At 42.3% G+C, this 23,803-nt stretch overlaps 1 protein-coding gene across 2 annotated transcripts in view; it reads right to left on the bottom strand.

The window, feature by feature from the left end:
• Positions 1-23,803, bottom strand: part of SMAD2 (SMAD family member 2) — a 54,797-nt gene that overhangs the window by 19,777 nt on the left and 11,217 nt on the right. For both annotated transcript variants that reach the window (XM_071730082.1, XM_071730081.1), the window contains exon 2: positions 22,325-22,615. In XM_071730082.1, coding sequence (XP_071586183.1) covers positions 22,325-22,560 — 236 coding nt within the window. In that variant the 5' untranslated portion in view covers positions 22,561-22,615. The remainder of the gene's footprint in view (positions 1-22,324; positions 22,616-23,803) is intronic.

The raw sequence follows: 23,803 nt of genomic DNA, 5'->3' as shown, positions 1-23,803 counted from the left end.
AGCTTACTACCTTTGAGCAATGGATCCATTGTACAAAGCAGTGCTCCAAAGCTGATGCTGCCACACAGATTACACGCTCCCAAAATTGGGGATGGGGGTGGGAGGGTGTAAGACAGCACGTGCAAAAAATAAAATTTCTCAGCCCCTTGACAAAGCAAGATGAAAAGGAACAGTATTTCATACTGCTAATCTCTCCCCTGTAAATATTCAAACTACAGCATAGTCCTGAATCTACAGAAAGACAAACAGCATCCTGAAGTGACTCTGTGACTGAGCTGTAGCTTGCAATGAGACTCAGGACACCATGGAGGGAGGACATGCCAGGAGGTCCAGAAAAAGAGCAAAACTGCTCTGATATTCAGCAGCTCACATGACAGGCTGCCTCCCAGGATGTCTATCTGCTTAGAGCTGGGATTAATATCAATGTTTTACTGGCTCATCTACACCAGGGCTATACTCCAGTTCCAATAATCCATGATCAAACACTGAAGAGCCTGCAGGAAACCATCCTGTACAATCAATCAAGTCAGCTCAACACAGCTTTTACTGTTCACTGGAAGAAATACCTGAGGAAACAGCCATCTCCTCACTCCCCTGCTCACATAAAAGATCCACTGCCTGCAAAATACAAGACCAACCTCCCCCCACCACGTCACCAGAACAGAAAACTAAGGCTCTTCATATTCACACACATGCACACCAAATCAGAATGAAATTCCTGGCAACCACAAAAAAAAACCCAAACCAAGAAAAAACCCAAAACCACACCAGAAAACAAACATCCTTCCCACCCAGCACCTTGATGGAAAGCTACAGTGTGTTCATTCATCCACAAGCAATAGTGTCACAAGAGGACAGACACTCCTGCCCACCCCAGAGAGGTGGTGGCTGGAAAGAAGGTGACTGAATTCTGAAAAACATTTAAACAACAACCACCGAAAGCAGATAAAAGGGAGACAGGAGGTAGAGACTTTTTAGCCGTGCAGAATTACCACCCCAAAATAAAGAGAAGGAATTCTAAACCTACCTGTCTGAACAGCCCTAAACCCTTCCTTGGTGATGTGAAAAGTCCTTCTGTGCTTTAGTCCGTAAAGAATTTGGAAGAATCAAAGACTTAACATCTGTACCACTAAGTTAAATCATGTCTGGATACATTCCCAGGCACTGGAACATGACCATGTAGGCTAGAAAGCAGCTAAGACATTCTGCAGCACTGGGTCTTGCCAATTCTTCTTCTCCCACACAATTCCCAGGTTTGTGAGTTGGGACACCATCGGGACCACTCACAATGGGGCAGTTCAGATGCAGCCACCCTGCCCTGGGAGCTAAAAGCTTAATTAAAGTATGGCCAAGGCAGCTCTGAGCCACTTGGCCAGGGTGCCTGGGAACGTTCCCAGGCACATTTAATTTATTTGGAGGGATGCTGCCAAGACATATCACCATTTCACCTTTAGGAAGCAGGCTGCCCTCAAACTGAAATCTAGGAGAACACTCAGGGGCTTTTGTGTTTTACCAAACAGGGGCTTTGAACTCAACTGCCTACTGCAGCACCAGTAAGCCAGGAGGGTTTCCAAAATATCACCTGGCTCCTGCAATCCAAGCTGCACTTAAATCTTTCCTGGGTAAGACAGCATTTAAATATAATCCAAAATACAAGCTTGAAGTTAATATACTTCTTCCCACCAGAGTGGACACTTTCATTCCACGGAGCATTTTCATTGCTGTTCTCAAAACAATTTGCCTGCTGACAGAAAGGAGGTCAGCTATAAAAAAAAAAGGTAATATTTTTATCTTTTCAACACTAGCTTAGATAAGCAAATCACCATGTTCTGTGGCCTCTAACATTCGCAGAGCAAGCTTGCTTTGATACCAGATTGCTGCTTTTGCAGACCCCCACAAAATAAGCGGATTTATTATAAAGGACTTGAGGGACACAAAGCATCAAATTGGCTCAGTCTCCCAGGTGTTTTGAAGTTCTAACAAAAGAAAACTATTTCCTAGGGAAAGAAGAAATGCTCAAAGGATACTTGCAAGGAATAACAAGTACTCTTTAAGACCCAGGGATCTCTAGGGAAAAAAGGAATTAAAGTTTAGCAGACAACTGGTTAAGCTGCTACACACTAAACCTGGGACAACACAGTCCTGAAAATTCTTACCTAAGGACTGACCAGAGGATGGACATGGGGAAGAAAGGGTCAGAGAAGGGGAAGAAAGGGTCAGAGAAGGGGAAGAAAGGGTCAGAGAAGGGGAAGAAAGGGTCAGAGAAGGGGAAGAAAGGGTCAGAGAAGGGGAAGAAAGGGTCAGAGAAGTTATTGGTGGAATCAGAACTACTTTTGTCAGTGCAAGAGTTCATGTTTGAAACAAACTTTTCATCTGCTTATAAGCAGCAGCATCTGAGATGATATTGTACAAATTCTGGCAAGAAAAATCTTTAATGTGGCTATCAGCATGCAACAGCACACAGTATGCATTCACTTCTTCCATTTCATCATTTCCTTTAACAGGAAAATCTGACTTCCAAAAAAACCCTGCTCTGGGCAAGAAATTACCTAAACAGCAAAGAGCTGTAGCAATGCTTCATAATTTTGAGACAAAGTGCCAAAACGGCCTTCTTTTTTACTAAGACAGAAAATACTGATGCATGCAAGAAAAATGCAGACACAGGAAAAACCTAAATATTCAAGATAACCAATCTATCAGATAACTATTGCCTAGCATCACAGAGGTGGTGTTCCCAATCAGCATTAATAGTGGAAAATACCCTAGTTAGAATAACAGTATCTAGAAGTCTGCTAGAGAATAGGATTGTCAAATCCTAGTTAAAATACAGATCATTATTGAAGAATGAAGATGGGCAAACACAGTTTGTGCAACACATAAGAAAGCAGTATGATTGCTTGCTTGAATACTGGAAGAATCCAAGTCCCTAATAAAATCCATTGAAAAAATCCCAGGTATAAATTACACAGGATGAAACAGTCTGAAGTAACATGGTGTAGTCACATCCAAGAGACCAAAACCACAGATGGACATCACCTCAACTGGAACAATCTGCCCCCAAAATAGATTCCTGTATTTGCAATAGGATTAGGTGGTGACGGATTCTGACCCATCTAGGTGAAAAAAGGGAACAGGCTAAGGCTAAACAGGATAAGGTGACCTTTGCCAAGCAGAATATTAACTTTAGCCTGTGACAATGTGACCTCATCTTGGTGACTGTTTCTGCTCTGCCCTGGTGAGGCCACATCCGCAGCAATTTTGGGCTCCCTGGTTCAAGAAGTGAGGGTAAGAAGGGGACTGGAACATCTCCTGAAGGAAGGCTCATGAATTTGGGTCTTATTAATTTGGAGAAGATTGAGGGGGAATCTTACCAACAATTACAAGTATTTAAAGGGTAGGTGTTAGAGAACAGGGCCAGTCTTTTTTCAGTGGTGCCCAGCAATAGGACAAGAGATGATGGTCACAAAATGAACACAGAAGTTCCACCTAAACATGAGGAGAAACTTCTTGGCTTTGAAGCCAGCAGAGCACTGAGACAGGCTGTCCAGAGGTGGTGGAGTGTCTCTGGAGACACTCAAAGCCTGCCTGGATGCCATCCTGTGCAAACTGCTTGAGGTGAGCCTGTTCCACCAACTCTGGGGTTGGGACTACATGACCTCCAGAGGTCCCTTCCAGCCCCTAACATTCTGTGAATATATAAATAGACAAAGCAGTAATCCTGAATAATAAGAAACTTCACTAGCTGGAGATGCTGCTACAAAAGCAATCCCCAACCCCCTCACTGATATCCAGGTGCCAACTGATAAAGCCACCTCAGGCTGGTACTTGACCCAGGCCACTTAATTAGGTTTGTTTTCTCAGCACAATTAAAAAAAAAGTCAGATGGGCTGATTTGCAGGTTCCACCAAGGATGTGCAAGTCCTATGCAGACAGTCACTACTGCAGCAAAGAAGGCAGAGCCTGCACATGGCACTGCACATGCTCCAAGACACTCATGTATTTTCCTCAAGCACACTTGCAAAATAAAAGAGGGGAGAGACAAGGGTGGTAGGGTCTTGTCAACAATACTGTTAGACACAGATGCTCTTTTATTTCTAGCTGTAAAACCCCAAATTCAGAGAGTTTTAAACAGCACCCAACATAAAACACACACATGCTTAGGATGCTGCCTGTATATTACGTTTTGTTCCTGCTATGAATTTATTACCAGTTTTAGAGAGACAGAATGAACACAGCAACTATCCTACCCTAACACTATTTACAGTGCTGGCAATGCTGCATATTCCAGGTGCTTTTTGTATGAAGTGAAGTGCCTACAATAAGCACATCAGATTAAAGTAGGAAGAACCACTTCAAAGATATTTTCATGTGAAGTACAAGAATCTCTACACAGACATTGTTAAATATTGTCACAACTTGCACACAACTACAGTTCTTCTACTTTCTTCTTCAAAGTCTTGCAAAGTGGAACAGCTCTAAAGGAGCAAAAAAGCAGAAAGTTCAGCTGACAGCCTCCTCTTTACCTGAAGAAGCAGCAGCACTAGAAAAACAATGAAACAAGCCTGAAATGCAAATAGGATCAAACAAGTCAAATCCCATGTTCTACAGGAATCATTATAGAATGGCCTTGGACATTTCACTTGCTTGTTTCTGAAGTATTACACAGAATCCCTAACAATTTTCCTTAATCTTTCAGAATCCACAGCCACCAGCAAGTTTGCAGTCCATGCACAAGGCAATCTTCTCCATTTGTCTTTTTCCTGCATCTTATAATCATGAGCCTTTCTGCCACTGAATCTAATTTGCCTGCCCCTACATTTTCTGAGGCTGTGAATAAAATGAAAAATAATTTCAGTAAATTGTGATAGCACCCAATTTATCCATTTTAAAGTGTCAGATGAAAGTCACAGAATCATTTTGGTTGGAAAAGACCCTGAAGATCATCCAGTCCAACCCTTAACCCAGCACTGCCAAGGCCACCACTGCCCCATGGCCCTCAGCACCACATCTCCAGGGCTTGGAAATCCCTCCAGGAATGATGGGGACTCCAGCCCTGCCCTGGGCAGCCTGGGCCAGGCCCTGACAACCCTTGCCAGGGAGAAATTCTTCCCAAGCTCCAATCTAAACCTCCAGCTCAATTCCTCTTCTCCCATCCCTTCTTCCTTGGGAGCAGAGCCCGACCCCCCCTGGCTCCAACCTCCTCTCAGGGGGTTGCAGAGAGCCAGAAGCTCTCCCCTCAGCCTCCTTTGCTCCAGGATCAACACCCCCAGCTCCCTCAGCTGCTCCTGGGCAGACTTCTGCTCCAGACCCTTCCCCAGCTCCCTTGCCCTTCTCTGGACACACTCCAACCCCTCAATGTCCTTCTTGTCCTCAGGGGCCCAGAACTGACCCCAGGATTCCAGGTGCAGCCTCACAGGGGGACAATCCCTGCCCTGCTCCTGCTGCCCACACAGTGCTGACACAAGCCAGGATGCAATGCTGAGGTTTTCACCTGAGTCTGAGCACTTAGCACAAGCACACTTTTACACCTTTACACCAGCCTCACTTTTACCAAACTTCCTACCTTGATTCTTGGTTTGTCAAGGGATAAGAAAAGAGGTACAGAATGTGCTTCAAGAGCTACACCAAGCAATCCCAAGGGAGCAGTAAGAAAAGGCTACTGGATTTATGGAATTCCATTTCCTCCTAATGGGCAAATAGCACTGCTTCAGCATCACTGATGGCTGCTTCTGTACCATTTGCCTGAGAAAACAGATTACAGTCCACAGACTAAAGATCTCTACCTTGCATACAAACTTTTTGGGAGCTGTTTTTGTTGTTCTATTTTCCACCTTGCTATGTTAAATGCCAGATCTAGTACTTTATACAAGAAGCCACTGAGTAGGACACCAAGATGGGAACAGCACTCTGGATCATCACTGGTGTAGATGGATTGAAGTCTCACTCTCGTGAAGACACTTGTCCATTACTGATACAAATATGACAAAAGGACTGATGGATTAAACAACAGAATCCTTCCTCTCACAACTTCATCCCTGATGCAATTGTGGTTCAAGTCCACATAAAGCAGGAAGGGAGATAAATCAGACCTTTGGAACTCGCTCAGAAGGGGTCTTGAAGGCAACAGTAAAAGGAAAGCCTGATTTGAAAGGCTCATGTATAACAGATGAAGCAGTCAGCAATTAAAAAAAGTTCACTAGCTTACATACAGCACTGTATTCAGCAGGCAGCAGTTCCTACCAAAGCTGCCTGATCATGGTTTTCTTCATTCTGAGTATCAAATGAAAAATCTCTGCAGCTGCTTTTATATTCTGACCTGACAGTCCTTTCAGTCCACCTCCAATTAACATCACTCCCTACTACATCCTAAAAAGTCTATGTTAGGAGCAACCCTAACTTCACCACCCGTCCAGACAGTTGCCAGAAGCTTACAGAAAACATAGGTTGGTTCACCTAAGTTCTCAGCTACTGAAAGCTATGATGCTCATGGCTTATTTTCCCCATGGGGGTGGCAGGAAAAAGGTCATTTGCCCTGTGCTCACTTAGAAGACATGAGAGAGCTGCCATAACAATGCAAATGTTAAAGCTTTTTGGGGAGATCTCTCTATCCTGCTCCTCTTAAGAGTCCAACATTTTGCATCCCTGCAGAATTGACCAGTCCTTTCACTTGCACCTCACGTTACATGGACAAAATGTCATCTGCTCACTGAACTGCACATAATAACCAGGCAGGGACATTTATCACATGGCACAACCCAAACCTACAGTTCTCTGAAGTAACAGAGAGGTCCTGATGTCATTTCCTGAGAAGAGAAAACAGAGATTTGAGTAATTCAGTGGGACTTCATGAGCTTTCTTCTAAACACCTGCTAGAGGGATGCTCTGATACCTTGACTGAGGCCAAATAAAAAGCAGAGGTGTGAATTCCTCTTCAAACATGTGCACAGATTGAAGTGTCACTCACCCCTAGGAGGAGCTGGACAAGATTCTTCCACAGAGGCCATTCCCTGATAGACACTGAGGTAGAAAAGCAGACCACTGGGAAAGTTCTTTTTGAGAAAGGCATTAGGAACTGGAATAAATGGGTGTTTACATATGCTGTAAGCACAGGTGGGCAGTTAATTTTCCCAAGAGGTTCTCCCAATTTTTCAAAGGAGAAACACTGTTAAGTCTAGGAAGAGGATATTAAGTAATGTCTAAGAGAGCCCTGGCCTCCAAAAAAAGAAAGCTCTAATAGAACTGAAAGCACTGGTTTCTTTCTCAGCACAAACTTAACAAAACTATAATAAAACTGGCAGCTGGGGCTCCCATATTTATGAGTGCTTCCCCAGGTGCCTTCAGCCCCTTAGATGTACCATTATTTCAGCAACTGGTCCTCTATATGTAACAAAGCAAAAGAAAAAGCAAATAAACAAGCACACAGAAAAAAGCCTTATTTACTCTCTTCCCCCAAAATCCAAAAGCAGACCTTTTTTTTTCCAAATATATGCAACACAGAAATATTACTTGCTCAAGACAGTAATAACTGTACCTTCTCTCCCTGCCTCCCTCCTCCCCACACAAACACATTCAAGACATACTACATCCAAGCAAGAAATGTTTATGTATGTGCATATTTAGTGAAATATAAAGCAGGAACCATCAGACAACTTCTCATAATCAAGAAGCCTTTTACGAATAAAGTTTACATAGAATTTTACAAAATACATTCCAAATCCTTCCATCAAATACAGAACCCAGCACCTGAACTGAGGAAAAGGACTGAAGTAACCTTCCTTAGAAATGGATGTATGTTAAAAAAATTAACACATCAAAACAGGCAGAAAAGCAGGAGGCACAGGATACAATTAACCTCAGCACTGTGGGAAAAGCAGAGAGTCAGGGAACAACTCCCATTGACTTCAGCTGAAACCTGAAGGATGTCCACAGGGGATGCAAAAGTGGAACGTGAGGTACAAAAGATGCTCTGTTCAGCCCTCACATCTGAGCTGCTCAGTGCTCACTGCAGGGCCAGTAGCTAAATTCTTCCAGTTTTTCAGAGTGCCTGCCTCCCTGCTGAACAGTATATGCTTCTGTTGCCTTTTCTAAAGGCACAACTTCTTCCTCATCACATGTGCAACCAACTGCCTGCACAGGCAGAAATACAGCTATGAGGCAGAACTCTTCAGAACACTTCATCCCCCTCCCTTCTCCCAACTCCTGACCTGCTAGTCCAGCACTCAGACAAAATTAAGAAGCCAGAACTAATCAGTGTTACCTTTATTTTTCTCTCTATGCCATGAGATAGATGCTGGAAGGATAGCACCCCAAAGTTCAAGAGCAATTCTTCTGGAATGCCATGGAAACGAAGCAGAAGTAAAAATATTTATTTATTTATTTGCTTGTTGGCCATGTGGCCTGTTCAGATGCAGATACTGCCCAAAGAAGTCTTTACTCTCTGCTCAAAGTGGAGAGCAGCCTGCAAACTTGTAAGCATCTGAATGGCAAGGTCAAGGAGGGCAGAGATATAGGGACTGAAAATTAAAAGGTGCTTGGCCTGACTCAAAGAGTCAGCAGGAAGCTGGCCACAAGACTTATGCTCAGAGACAGGGAGCTTGCAAAAGCAGCTGATGGAAATCATGAGCTAACAGCTTTGCTGGGAAACTTGCCCTGCTCTCAACATACCATCCCAGCTTTCAGCAGCTGCAGTCTGTATCTCATGAACTCCAAAGCAGTCTTTACTGGAGATGAGTTGAACCACAACAGATTTACTGCCATCATATGTTCAATTAAAAAAGAAAAATAAACGCTCATCAAAACCAGCAAATTTGTGATGCCCTGCATCTAGTGGAGGCTGATGGCAGCTCCCCAGGGACTAACCAGGCAGGGGGGAAGAAAAGCCAAACCAACAACAACCAAGAAAAAAAAAAAAAGATATCATGTGGACCCACAAGCTCTGAGGGATGTGGATGTTTGTACTTTAAGATGGCCCTCATGAAATGACAGCTTGGGATTCCTCTACTGCTTTCATATGGTACAGTATGATACCAAAAACAGGCTTTGTGATTGATTATTCTGCAGTTTCCACAACATCTTCAGAAGCACAAACAGAGGGCTTCAGTTGAAAGACAAGTTTCCAAGTCTGAAACCCACGTAGCTGAAAGCATTCATTAAGTGTCTGAGCACACTAATGCTGAAGATATTATCTATATTTTATCTGAGAACACCACACTGGAAAGCTTCTTCAGGCTTTCTAACAAGACCTTTCCAGAGAACACAGGACTACTGCCTCCCTGAAAGAAATAAAAAGATCAGAACTCTATTATTAGGATAAAGGAAACATAATCAGCAACACAGGCTCCAAAAATGTCCGCTTAGGAAAAGAACTGGAGCTTTGTGTAACTAATGAGATGTTGCACCACACCATGGAGCAGGCAGCTATGAAGCAAGTGTGTTCATCAACTCAGTTGAGCTGAGAAATCACCACCTGTCCTCCACTTTCATTACATCATGCCTATGAAAACAGCTGATCCAACAATTCCTTTCTAATATTGACTATCACCACTGAAGGGCTCCAAACTAAAGAGACAGATGATTAGCATCCAAGTGGGGTTTGGAAGCCTCCAGAGGAGACTCCACAACCTCTCTGGGCAGCCTGGGCCAGGGCTCCCCTAAAGGGAAGAAGTTTCTCCTCCTGTTGAGGTGGAACTTTCACAGATTACAGTTCTATATCATCCTTAACAGACCTAACCATAACCAGAAGTATCAAAGCATCTTTATAGAAAGATGTATCCATCACAATACTGGCTGATCTATCCTCAACAAATTGGTTTGTTAACAGCAGATAGCAATCAGAAGATTCAAAAGACATAAACAGAGCTCAGCATACTATTTCAGAATTACAGAACCATCTGGGTTGGAAAGGACCTCTGAGACCAAGTCCAGCCCCTGATCCACTACCTTCTGTGGTTCCTAAACCATGGCACTCAGTGCCACATTCAGTCTCTTTTTTAAAACCTCCAGGGATGGAGAATCCACCACCTCCCTGGGCAGCCCATATTTAAAAAAACAAAACCAAAACAAAATAAAAAAAAACCTTTTTCTCAAGCTCTCTAACCACTACTAGTCATAGTAGGTGGGGTGAAAGCTTTCCCCACCAGCTAACAGGTACAGCTACCCAGGGCTAAGTCAAACCCCTTTGCTCAAGCAGCCCATCAGCCTCCAAGTGGGTGAGCGGCCGATGATAACGCATGAGTGGGTTGGTTTGCAAGTGATGAGCAGCTGAAAAAAGAGGTGACATTTTGATTAACCTTCTCCAACTCAAGGGTGTTTGGAGTAGTGAGAGGGAGGGATTTGCTCTGCAAGCCATTTGTCTTGTCCACAGAAAAAAAAAAAATGCAAAGTTGACAAAAAGATTACTCGCAGGACACAGGTGACGGGGTCATTTAAGACCTTGTTTCAAACTGAAGCTGCCTCCAGACAGCTTCCCCAGCAAAATGCACACCTGAAGAAATCCAGGAAAACAAATGAAGGCAGGATGCTTGAAATTCTCAGTGCAGGGAAGCCACTACACCCAGGATAACCTTCCTCACAGCCCAAGCCATGTACACCCAGTAGTAAACTGGTGAAACAGAGAATAAATTGAAATTGATTCATGCCAAAAGACTCTGCCTAAAGATAAGGGATATGAAAATTCAAAGCAGCAGCAAGTCAAAGGTTGGACTGGATAATCCTGAAGGTCTCTTCCAATGACATTCTGTGAGTCTGTGATTACAGAAGTCAAGCACTTGTTGTTTCCTATCAGTTATTTCACAAGAAGTCAAGGCTTGAGCCATGGAGGAACCTTCCTCAAGCAATGTTTGAAGAGGAGAACTGAACGGTGCTCGTGCTGTGACTTGCATCACTCTGATAAATATGCAAATGCAAAAATTAAGCCTGACAATGGATGTTGTCCCTCACAGCAATGCCCACTTTTTCTGAGAAACATGAAAGAAAATTCACAGCTAGCAAGGAAGCCAAAGAAAGGCTTGAAGAGCCTCAGTGATGGAATACAAGAAAGCAAATATTTGATTTTAAAGCTTGAGGGGGTCTGCTGAGATATTTTGTTGCCTTATGTGGTTAGCAAAGGCAAAAATCAAGCAAGGAACTTAATACCCAAGCTGCCCAACTACAAACCTCTGCTCTCCTCAGGCCCAGGACAGAATATGGGACCTCCTGTTAGAAACAGTTGACAGAAAAATCTGACTATGCAGGGAACACCCCGAGAACACAAATCAAAATCTGTTTCCTGAGCTTTGCTGCCCAGAGCTAAACCAGAAAGGATGTGCTGAGATCACAGAGCAGTCCTGCAGCCTTCAGCATCTTGCTCACAATCCACACCCAGAGCATGAATCTGAAGATAATGCCCAAAAGTACTCTTGCCTCATGTGTAATTGCTTAATAAAACAGTTAAAGTACTTTCCCAGGACTGCTTCTTCCCTCACTCCACCTAAGAGGAGTCAACCCTCAGCTACCACCTTCTGCCCTCTGCTGAGGTGGCACTTGTCCTGCTCTCTTTCATCCTTTTGCTGCTGAAAAGATGAGTTCCAAAGGTTTGAGCAACACAAGCATTTAAGAAAACTGTTATGAGGCTTCTCACTGCAAGGAGAGATGCTTCAGTCCTTCTTGGATGTCTGAGGTTATTGACAAAAATGTTGCAGGGTTCCTACATAATGAGCCAACATGCTGACTTCTGGGCTCCTTTAAAATTGTGTTCCTACCACTTAAGAAAGTCTGCAAGACTGTGGGACACAAGCAGAACATTAGACACCTAAAATTTAAATACAAAGGGGATAAGAAGGGATTTTCACTGTTAGTGTGGTGGAATACATCAGAATGGACACACCTGAATTCTTTCTCTGTGAAGTTTAAAGCCCCTCACACTGTAAAAGGAGAGATTTACTACACAGACAGGAAAAACCTATCAATAAACTTTGGTGACTGGAGGCTTAGACACACAGTGATGCTCATAAGGCACTCTTGGCAAATGTAGCTGGGGGAAAAAAAAAAAAAAGGAGAAAAGACTTCTTCAACCAAACACCTGACAGTCAAACACTTTTGAACACACCTGCCCAGGACACAAAGCTGCAGGATTCCACATCAGTTGGCATCAGCCCTTCTTCACCTTCAACTCTTTAAAACTACACCAGGAGTTGAGATTACTTCCAACAGAGGAACAGGACTTGGGAGCTTTCCACAAAATTAAGAGGAAGTGAAGATCACTTCTGAGATATAACTCACTAAACAGTAACTTTGGAATTCTGCATTTGAGAAAAACTCAAGAGGTTTTACATCAGACTTTTCTCTCTCCAGTACCTAAGAAATTATTACCCGAGCACCTGAAGAAATGATCACTTTAACCATCATTACAGGCAAGAATTCTAAATGCAACCTTTCAATTCTTGACCTCTTGAAACTTGCTTGGGCATTCTGCATTACATAGCCACAATTTGGGGGAGGGGGGGGGGGGGGGAGGAATCTTTTCTGAACAAAGGCTGAAGTCAGATTACTGTGCAGCACTTGTTCAAGGGGATTTCCCCAATCTCATTGTTCTTCTGCCAATTTTGAAGCATATGCAGTGAGATGTGAACTTACTCCAGCTCCCAATTGTTCTCTTGGATCCTGCTGGTCTGCTTCAAACAATGCAGCACAACAGAAGCCAACCAAAGCTGTCCATGATGAGACTACAGCATTGTATACACTAAATTTGAGAAGTTTTCCACCAATCAGCACTGCAACGGAGCCAGAGGAAGGGAACAGAAAGAAGTAGTAAACAAGACAGGGGAAATTACTTTTATTAAATTAGCAGGTGTAGATTACAAGCAGGATTAAATCAGTGGGGAAGCTGTTAAGCAGTTATTTTGCTTTCAAAGCTGCAGCAGTAAAAGAACTGCAGTATGTTGTTTAGCCTATAAATTCTTCTAACAGCCAGAGCTACACAATTGGGAAGGTTTTTTTATCTTCCCCCCTGTAAAAATCACTCTGGTTGTCATTAAACATTTGCACAGGTAAAAACAGTGCTCAGGTGTTCTGTCCCTGGACCAAGAAAACTAAATTGGATGAATCCTACAGAAGAATATAATGAGGGGAGGAATCTTTGCTATGCTGAATAGCTGGCCTGATAAAAAGACACTAATTACCAGAGTAAGCCAGGGAATTGCTTAGCACTGACTTGGGCTGACTAAAGCCCAGATTCCTTTATCAGAGGAAAAAAATAAATACTTTTTATGACATAACTTGGGGCTCAGTATTAACAATAAAGCACCATCAACATCTTTTTCTTCAGTGACTAACATGTCACCTTAATGACAGCATGAATGAGAGAGACATTACTCCTCCTGGTTGGAGCTTGGTACCAAGATGCCCTAAGCTAGTTAAATCACTAATGTAATCCCAGGTAACTATTTTTCATTTGCTTAAAATCCAACAGCCCCTGCATCAGTTGTTAACCTGATAATTAATGGCTTATAAAAATCATGCAAGCCTTAGCACTTACTATTTTCATTCTGACTCTTCCTGCTTCTTAAAGCAATCCGAATGAGGAGCAACAGTAACTTGAAAATAAAAAATTTTCACCAGCTCCAACAACTCATCACCCCCAAATTTGCTTTCCACATCACTGCCACTCCACTGGGAACAATGCCTTAAATTCACACTTCCTAACCACACAATGCTCTTTGTATCAGGGAGGTGAAGAGGTAACACCATCATACAAATACTCATCTCAATTTATAGCCTGAAAAATGACAGCAAATTAAAATTTTGCAAGGCTACCTGGGAAAAAGCACCAGAGCCAAGGCCAGAATTCACATCCCAGTGCTCCAGGTAGTATAAAACTAACAGGCCCCCAAATTTACCATTTTTTTCCTCCTGCCTCCAGAGTCAAGCTCCTTTGAATGATGCAGGGGTTTGTCATTTATTATTCCATCTTGCACATCTATGTTTTTCCATGATGACCTGCCTCAAATAACATGCCAGTATTTTCTGCTTGGCATGCCAACCCCAACAAATTCTGTGGGTAAGCCACATGACTTCCTGAATTGCACGAGCCTAAAACTGGCAGCCCTAAGTTTCTTTGTTTAATACTCTTAAGACTTCCTTTTTCAGGCTGACATCAATATAATAAGATGATGTAACTTGAACTATGGCTACACTAAAGCTTAACCTTAGACACAGCACTTCAGACCTCAACATCAGCCACAGCTCTAAAACAAACCCAGTCAACCATGATGGCTTAGTATTTTTAATAAAACCTCCCTTAATTATATTTGAATGCTGTCACTAATTGCAATTAGCACTGTGGTAGAAGGTTTGAAAACTTAATTTTTCTTTTCTGAAGAATTACTTATGCTAGAGGAAGGCCCTGCCTAGGTGCAGGGTCTGGACAGTACCCTACTTATCCACATACACCCTTTTGTAGATAAATATAAGGAATAAGGCTTTGCTGCTAAGTGGTCATTGGGCAGGACTGTTGGTAGAGGAAAATAGATGCTATTAGAAAAAAAAAAATTCCTTAGGCTCATATTAATCCTGCATCCTACCCTACAACTGCAAATAAATTTTAGATAGTTTGTAGTTAAAGGAAATGAAGGTAGTGTCAGCAACACTTTTACTGATTGCTTACCTCAGGTTTAGAAATTAAATTTCAGAGAGGCCTGAAGTCAAACTTGACATGAATTTTTATTTCCCTTTTTATGTCCATGCAGCACCTAAAGGTGTTCTGCAATCTTCAATGTCAGGATGTCATTTTACACCCATGTAATCAGGGTCAGCATCCTTCTGCCTACAATAAGACTATCCTCAACATTTGGAAACTATGAATCACAAAAATCACAGAACTGTCACAGTAGAAGAAGACCTTGAAATCACACCCCTCCCAATAAAATAACTAAAATATATTGATCAATATCTGTGTCACCCACTGGAGCATGTCCTGCAGTGCCTCACCCACATGGCTTTTCAATCCCTCAGGGCTGGGGACTCCACCACCTCCCTGGGCAGCCCATTCCTACACCTGACTGCTCTCTCAGGCAGGAAATTCATCCTCAGAGCTGGGCTAAACCTCCCCTGGTGCAGCTTCAGCCCATTGCCTCTGCTCCTGGCACTGTGCACTTGAGAGCAGAGCCCAGCACCCACCTCCCTGCAACCTCCTTGGAGGGAGTTGTGCAGAGCCATGAGGGCTCCTCTCAGCCTTCTCCAAACTCAATATTCCCAATTCCCTCAGCTTCTCCTCACAGGACTTGGTCTCCAAACACTTCACCTTCTCTGGACTCACTCCACTCCTTTTTGTAGTGAGGGGCCCAGAACTGAACACAGCACTCAAGGTGCAGTCCCAGGAGATGGTCTTGAAAAACCAGCTGCCAGCTCCAAGTGAAACCCAAGGAAAATAGTGCAGTCTCTGAGCACTGTTCTTTTCTCTCCCTGCTCAATACAACACTACAGAACATGGCCCAGCCCAAAGCCACCAGCATAAAATTAGTGAAAGCAGCTCTTTTAGTGATTCAAAAGATGATCAGTGTTCTGTCCTCACTGCCTTGCCAAGGCCAGAGCCTGGTATGATGTACTTAGAAAGCCCCAAGAACTTCCCTTAGGCTTTTCCAGAGCCAAGATTCAAGTCCCATCATAATTATGAGACTGAGAAGGGCCATTTGACCCTCTTGCTACACCTGCCTAGTGAATACATTCAAAGCCTTCACAGCACCAGCTATCACATGGAGGATTAGGGGATTTGGAAGCTTATTTTGGCCAGCACCCCTCAAAATCTCAGCCACCTCTTGCCATACTTCCAGAAAAGATCTCCCTGGCTTTGTTCTAAGGCTTTTTTTTTTTTTTTTGGATTGAAATTCCAACAAGAGAAAAGTACAGGGGGCTCTGCTTCATCCTCAATAATCCTGTCAGGAGAAAAAGGAGTCAGCTTATCAACAAACAATTTACAGGCATGCTCCTTCCTGTAATCTCAGCAATAAAAATGGTGCTTTAGTGCATTCTGATGTACTGTCTTAAATATCTATATTTATTTTAGAAAGCTTAAGATGCTGGACTACAGCCTTCAACCATTTATAGACCCAATTTACATCCAAGTGAATGCATCCAGACTGAAATAAGATCTATGGGTAAAGAACATCCTCAAACCATGTAAGTTCTCAACTTGTGAGCTATGGTTAAGAGTCGATGTCCACCCCCAAAAGTTGGACACTGAATTATCCCAGTCCTGCTGCAGACCAACAGGCAGTGCCAAGTTCTGTTTCTGGGAAAAAAAAAAAAAAAAAAAAAAAAGACTTCACCCCTGTCTGGATAGCAATGTTATTTTAGGATATACTGTGCTAATCCAACTGCCTGCTGTTGTCCTCTTAGCTAACTCCCTCATAGCTTAGCAGCAGATGTTGGGAACTCTCCCCTAAAACAGTTTCCAGAGGAACCTCCCCCCCCTTGCAGTGTAAATTGCTGAAATCCCCCCTTTCCTATGACTTGAACCTCAGAAGGAACAAAGGAATTTCTGTATTGCTATCCTCTGAACTAACCTATTTTGGGGAAAAATCTCCAAGCTTGAAAACAGCCTTATTCTAGAAGGCACATTAGCTTGACAACTCTGCTCCATGGGTGATCAAAAGCATCCCTAAAACTAGGTTACTGCATGCAGCTATGTGATCACTTTCCTGACAAACATTCCCCCAGAATTCAGAAACTGCCCTTGTTCTTCTCAGTCCCAAAGTTATGCTGGGACTTGAATCTTGTCTCTGCATTCTCTGGGAAAGACAAAAGGAAGTTCTTGGGGCTTTTTAAGTGTGTCACACCAGGCTCATCTTTGCACACAGCAGAGGTTATATTCCAGAAAAAATGTGCCCTTCACACTTCAACTTGAGATTACTTTTTTTCTCAGTTACACAAAGAGAAATGCACCAAATGATCATCATTTTAAAAGAGCAGTTTGCTCTCAAACAGCAGTTTCAAACTTATCCCATCTTTGGTCTTTGCACAGTTTACTTCTGCTGTTAACTCCTTTAACTAGTAAGTTCCAGGTATGGAGGCTCATACTAACTACTAAAGAGGGTCAGCCTTGAGAAAATAATTTTAATATGTGCTGTAAGTTATGGCCAAGCTGCTTCTCTACTCCACAGCACCAACTCGCTGCAGGGAGTGAATAAAAGGGGTGCAGGACAAGCAAGTGAAGGAATAACAGCAGCAGAACAGAGAAAATCATGATTTTTTTAGAGAATTTTTCACTGTATCCAAGTGGTCTTGCTTTCACACTTGATGAATTTTCAGCCTCTGCAGTTTTAAGTATCTGTATCCTTGCAGCATACATCAGAAATGCAACAAAATTAAGATATCCTGGATTTTTTTCCAGGTCACTGTAATGAACTGTAAGAAAAAGTCACATGTGACAAAATCCAGTATATGTAGATTTTTGTTACACTAAACCCACTGAAAACATCAGCTTTCGGAATCAGCCAATAAATATTACTGTATATTTAGTTTCTCAAAGAAAAAACAAATATTTAAAGGGTATTCTGGATGCAATGCTTAAATACCCCCTTTCCCCAAGAGGATAAGGGTGTGATTGGTGCCATGACAGCAGCTTAAACAGTTACCAACCATCACAATTGGTTGAAGTGAAATGCATGCAACAGGAATAGCTTTCAAATATTATTACTTCATCCTAACAAGCTCAAAGAAAAATCAGTGTTAGTGAAGTTGTAAGTAAGTAGCTCCTAATTTCACTGCCAAACAACCACTTCACTTGCAGCTGTCTGCTCTGCATTCCCAAACACTCCCTCAGCAAACTTCTGTATTCCAAAAACCATGGAAGGGGTTTCCTCTTTGCCTCTGGAGGGTGAAAAAATAAATAAAGAAGAAGTGCAGTATTTATTTCGTATTTGAAGCAGAAGCCAGGTGGCTTCAGAAGTCTCAACTGTTGAGTTCTGCAAATCAGCTGCACTCCTCAAAAAACAGCAGCAGGATTTGAGCCCCTCTTAGCACTTGAGTTAGGACAGGCTGAAAACAAAGCAGAAATAAAAAAAAGCAGCAAACACAGCTCAAGGATGCTGTGCCTGTGTTAGGCAAGGAGGGCAGAGGGCACAGATAAGGCTACATTTTTTTACAGACAAATTGAGCTGTTAAGCAAGGAAAACCAACATGTTTCCAGATAGCACCTTCTCAAACTCAACAAATGGCAAGGAAAGCCAAGGTTAGCAGGAGGATCAGCCCCTCTCTGAGCTGGAAGCTCCACATCCCTTAGGAAGCCAGGCTGAGGAGGTTGGGGTTCTTCAGCCTGGAGAAGAGGAGGCTCTGAGGAGACCTCAAGTCCAAGTACTTGAAAGGGGCCTAGAAGAAAGCTGGGGAGTGACTTTTTGCTGGGGAGTGACTTTTTGCAGGGGTGTGTAGTGAGAGGACAATGGGTGATGGTTTAAAACTGGAAGAGGGGAGATTTAGATGAAATATTAAGAGGAAATTCTGCACTATGAGCTGCTCAAGAAGAAAAAGTTTGTGAAGTTAGCAATCAAAATGAGGAGTACAGTTGTAGCTCTCTCCATTACTTATAGATAAGGCCCTGATTAATTGTCCCAGTGCCCAAATGTTGGCATGGAAGCAGAACTCAACATGTGACAGGGATGTACCCAGCTACAGCTGAGGAAGGACACATTCTGCATCAGTTTGCAGATAGGAAAGCTCTGGAGGAACTTAAAACATCACAGAGGAGCCTGAACTTGATGTTTCCCTTCCCCTTGCTTTTTTATTTTTTATTAAATCTTAAAAACTCAGCAGTTAGAGCAGCTCAGCTCAACATTATCCCAAACCTGCCCCAACTAACCTATGTTGCTAGTATATGATCAGGTATTTTTACAAAAGCAACTCCATTTTGGACTTAAAAGAAGCCAAAAGCATATCTATGACACTTTTTAAGGGAGAAAAACCACACAGCTCATCACACCACAATACTGGGACACTGAAACCACTGATTTCCCTTCCTCTGCTTTGGATCCCACTACTCTGTCACCACTGAGATGACTTTTTTGAATAATGAGGCCAGACTAGGAATTTGCCAGTTGACTACTCGCTACATGGCAAGGTTTGGTTTGTGAAAGGCTTTGATTCTAGCTTGTTAAAAAGTATTTATTTCAACAGAACAACCCATGCTAGTCAGGAAGAGGCTGCTCCAAGAGCAGGCAGATAAATATGTGCTCATGCTCTGTTACTTCCCTGGCTGCTGCTTGTGCTCCATTTGTGTCAAATCTGCAAGGGAGAGCCTGAAGAAGGGATCTTAAACTCTTAGCAAATTCATGGGGTGTTTTAGAAAAGTGAACTCGCGTGCCAACGTTTAGTTTCAGGATACACAGGGATTATGGGATTAGAATCCCACTGGCTTGCAGGGAGGATTCAGCAAGATAACTACAAATTATTTAAAGGGCTAGTGTCAAAAGGACCACTGTACTTATTTAGCCTCTGCTCTAGATTACTGACCCACTTATGAAGAGCTAAGCACCCCTGCTATTGCAAGGCCAACACCCACCCCATCTGTTTGCTTCTGCTTTCTCAGTAGCTCTCTTAGGCAGCCTAAGAAGTTGTGTTAATTACCACATGAGCAGCTTTTGCATCATGCACACAGCACCAGCCTTCCCCAGCAGACAGGCACCTTGGCAAAACAGCACAGCAACAGAAACGAGGCATTACTGGATGACAAAGTGTCTTCCAGGCTTCTGAAGGGGCAGCTGAGCCCAACTTTGCTCCAAGCTGCTGCTGGTTCTGGGAGGAGCTTGTGGGTGCAGAGCTGCTTTAGGTGTTCTGAACTATTGCATCAAACTGGAAATCTTTATGGGACCAGAAACTTGGGAAAGGGCAGCTGAAACCTCTGCTGAGGGAATGATGCAACAGCTGCAAACAGAAGCATCCTGCAACCCATCTACACTTGAGTTAAGCAGTAATAAGAATTAAATCTAAAGCCACTTAGGGAAAAAACAAAAAAACCAAAACAAACCACACTAAACAAAACAAAACCCTTCCCCACTCAGAAGGCTTGGAAAGTTAGCCCAGCTGTCACATCAGAACTGCATCTCAGCAGCTTAGCACCTCAAACTTCCTGCTGAGTAGGAGGAAAAAAAAAAAGTTCCAAATTCAGAAATTCAGCATTTTATTATTTATCTCTGCTGATCTGCAGATCTTTGAGACACTCATTAAAAGTGGGTCTCAAGCAGCAGCTTCATTAACTTACTAAACCCAAGAACCAGAATCTCCAGAAGTCATTACAGTACTCAGTTGACATTTCTCCTTTCCTGGAAACCCAGTCTACTCCTGTCAAAGTGAAATATCAACAGAAAAAAACCAACCATGAAGCTCAACAATTCTGTACAGCACTGCTGGCAACCTTGATACCATCTCATTCCTTAATACCAAAGCTATTTCTTAATTTTATACCTTGTACAATAGCCACCAGCACTTGAAGAGCTCTCTAGCTACCAGCTTGCTCCTGAGGTAGTCAAGAAAAGTAAAACCTTGGTCCAGTCCTTTTCACAGCTGACTGGGAGAGAGATGAGAACCCCACAACCCAGCAAGAACTTCTCATCCCACCTTGGAGGCTACACAGAGTAAAACAAAGCTTCCTATTCTTGTTTGCAAGAATTATCTACTATGTCCAACACAAAAGGTCATGCAAGCTGGAGGAAATACTCAAATACAGACAACAAGTAGACTAGGAAAATAATTATAAATTAGCATACTGTTTGTACCTCCTAACAATCTGCAAAATTAAATGTAGATGGTTATTCTTCTGAAGCAGCAACATTTACTGCCCCAGCACTCCTGCAGGAGAGCTCAAAAAAAGTTAAGATACACATCTTACATCAAGTAAATTTATGAAATGCATTTAGTTTGTGTTGTATGAAAGACCTTCCAATTGTTTCAGCTTTATCATGGCAAAGTGAAAGGCCTTCCAATTAAGTGTTTCAGCTTTATCATGGTAAAGACTTGCTAAATACATGGAGTTCTCACGTCAAGAATTACATATCCTGATATGTTCCAAGTTTAGGCTACAGGTATACACTAGGACCAGAATGCTCTAATATTTTCTGATTGTTTTCCAGCTGGCAAAAGGCAGAAAGCAGAAGGGAAACCCTAAGAATCTGGGGTGTGCTCAAGGAAGGAAATCCAAGCAGAGAGCAGTGTTAGAATCAAAAGGAGAATAGAAAAGAGAGAGAACAGAATTAAACAGTCAGTCATTCAGAGTTTCCCAGCAAGATGTGTCAAATGTAAAAGAGAATTCTAAACCCATTACCAGATAACACTTAGAGCACACTTGATATATGGAAACCATTACTGACACCAGTCAAATCTAGTTTGTGCTATGATTAATACAAAGTTTAAAAGCAGCTGAGATGAATGTGCTAATACAGGAATTAAGGTCCTAAACCAGATGCAATTTCTCCCCTCTACACATGACTTCAAATGTGGAAGGGGGGCTAAGTGCCCAGAAATTTCCTGTGTTGCCAAATCCTCCCACTTTTTTTTCCTAGAAAAACACACCTCTGAAGTGATTTGATACTTGATGAGCTTACACATGCATCTGAGTTTCTGCAGATTAATTGGAGAGCAGACTGCAACATACTTACAAATATCACCCTTGCCTCTTGCACAGCAGTTGCTATGAATTAAGTTGAGAAAGTCAAGTGCAAGTCGTTCACCTAAATGTATATACAGGTCAGGAGCAAAAGAGCAATTCCAGAAATACTCCAAGTTGTTAAATGAAAAGCACTTTCAATAACCAATAACAATTTACAGTAAATAAACTGGTCTTCAGACAAGCTGCCTCCAAAGAGAAAAACACTTCCTTTCCAAAGGGAAAATGGATGCAGCTTGAACAATTGAAACAAAGCTACCAAATACAACTGAAAATAATCATATGACTGAAGTGTTGACCAAGGAAAAACTAGTTGTTTGGGGTTTTGTTTTGAAGTGGAGGTTCAAGTATGCCCTTCTGAATAACAGCAGGGTTATTAGATAAAAGCATCAGTCAGTGCTAGAAATGAAGAGCTGGGCTAGGCACCACCAGGACACAAGCTGGGATCTATGTAGTCAAGGAAAAATGTAAAGTTATCATTAGAAAGTGAGACTTCACAATGCATGTCATTCAGTAAGCAAGCACTACAGAAAAACCAAACTAGGTTTTAATACATTTTTTTAAACATTTAAAAGCATGCAACTGTTGGTTTGTGGGTTTTTTGGGGTTTTTTTAGTTATTTGCTCACAGCCTACATAAACATGTGGTAATTTCTTAAGTAGCTGCAATGATTTCAAACACAACAACAGCACTTACCTTGGTATAGTCACACATTTGGTATTGCAGTTCTGAGTGGTTATGGCCTTCTCCAGCTCATCCAGCTGTCCTGTTTTCTTTAGCTTCTTGACCAAGCTTTTCACTGCTTTCTCACACCACTTTTCCTCCTGCCCATTCTGCTCACCACCACCAGCCCCTCCAGAGCTACCAGCAGATTTTTTCCATCCCAGAAGTCTCTTCACAACTGGTGGAGTGAATGGCAGTATGGCTGACATGACTTCCACCAGACACAACACTCAGCAAGCAATAAATTAGGTTCCTTTCCGAGCCCTAAAAATACAAACCAAAACAGACATATTATCCCTGAGGTTTAAGGAAACAAATATTTTTGCTTAAGACTCTTGGTTACTGAATGCCACAGGACACTAAATCCCAGAAGAAATCAGGTAGAAAGAGTGAGAATTAGGGTTAGGTACCAGTAAAGTTAAAATGCAAGTTTGCTGCAGACTCTCCAACACTTGAAGCAGAATGAGGTTACTGTTGAATTAGACCTGTAATTTTTCTTCAAGCTTCCCTGGCTCAAATCAACCCCAGAAAAACACAGAAGTTAACTTGACTCTAGATTTGCATCTTGGCTGGCTGGTTTGAGTTAACTCATTAACATTTTCCACAAGTGACTGACAAATTGCACACACGTGGATGCATGCTCTGCCCATCTCTAAATCAAGTTAGGGAGCAAAACTCCATGTGAAATGTCATTTCATCATTACAGCTTGACAGAAGTCTTCCAAAAGCAAGCCAGTTCACCAGCCTGCACTTATTTTATTTGCCATGTTTTAATGAGCTATCAGATTTTGTTCCACTGCAGAAACCAATCTGAAATTCAAAAGTTTGGCAATAAGCTTATGCCCATCTTTCACTCACTGGCTCACAAATAATCAATCTACTCACCTGGCAATACTTACATCATCTAGGCCTTCAAAATTCATTAAATAAGATTTAAAGCCTTACTTTGCAAGCAACTGAGTAGTGGACCTGTTGTCAATTTTGATAGCCTTTCATTCAGTATCAACTACCTGATCAGGATGTTTATATCAAACAGAAGATTAGAAGGGATACTGAAACTTGCTTAGCATCCACTGGCACTTCAAATCATTTAAAAATAAGCCACTCAGAAAAAAACATCTTGGTTTTGGCAGCTTCTATTAGGCTACTTTTAGGTATTAAATCATAAGCCCCAAATCAACTACAGTATTTCAGGCAGCCAGCTGTCAGAAACTGCTTGAGGACATAATGGTCCTACAGATAGAAGTAGGGTTCAAGTTTTTAAAAAAAAACAAAGAAACAAAAAATAAAAACCTCATCATGGGTATTTGATCCCCAGAAAGTTATTTCCAAGCTGTTTGAGTGAGTTCAGACAGCTGAAAGTATCTTGTTTTAGCTAAGAGCTTACACTACCTTCAGGCTACTCAAGATGAGCTTTCAAGGCAGCTTCTACACCTCTCCATCCTCACTTCT

Source organism: Heliangelus exortis, chromosome Z (genome assembly GCF_036169615.1).
Source record: "Heliangelus exortis chromosome Z, bHelExo1.hap1, whole genome shotgun sequence".
Classification (NCBI taxonomy): Eukaryota; Metazoa; Chordata; class Aves; order Apodiformes; family Trochilidae; genus Heliangelus; species Heliangelus exortis.
This window is presented reverse-complemented; position numbering and strand designations above follow the sequence as displayed.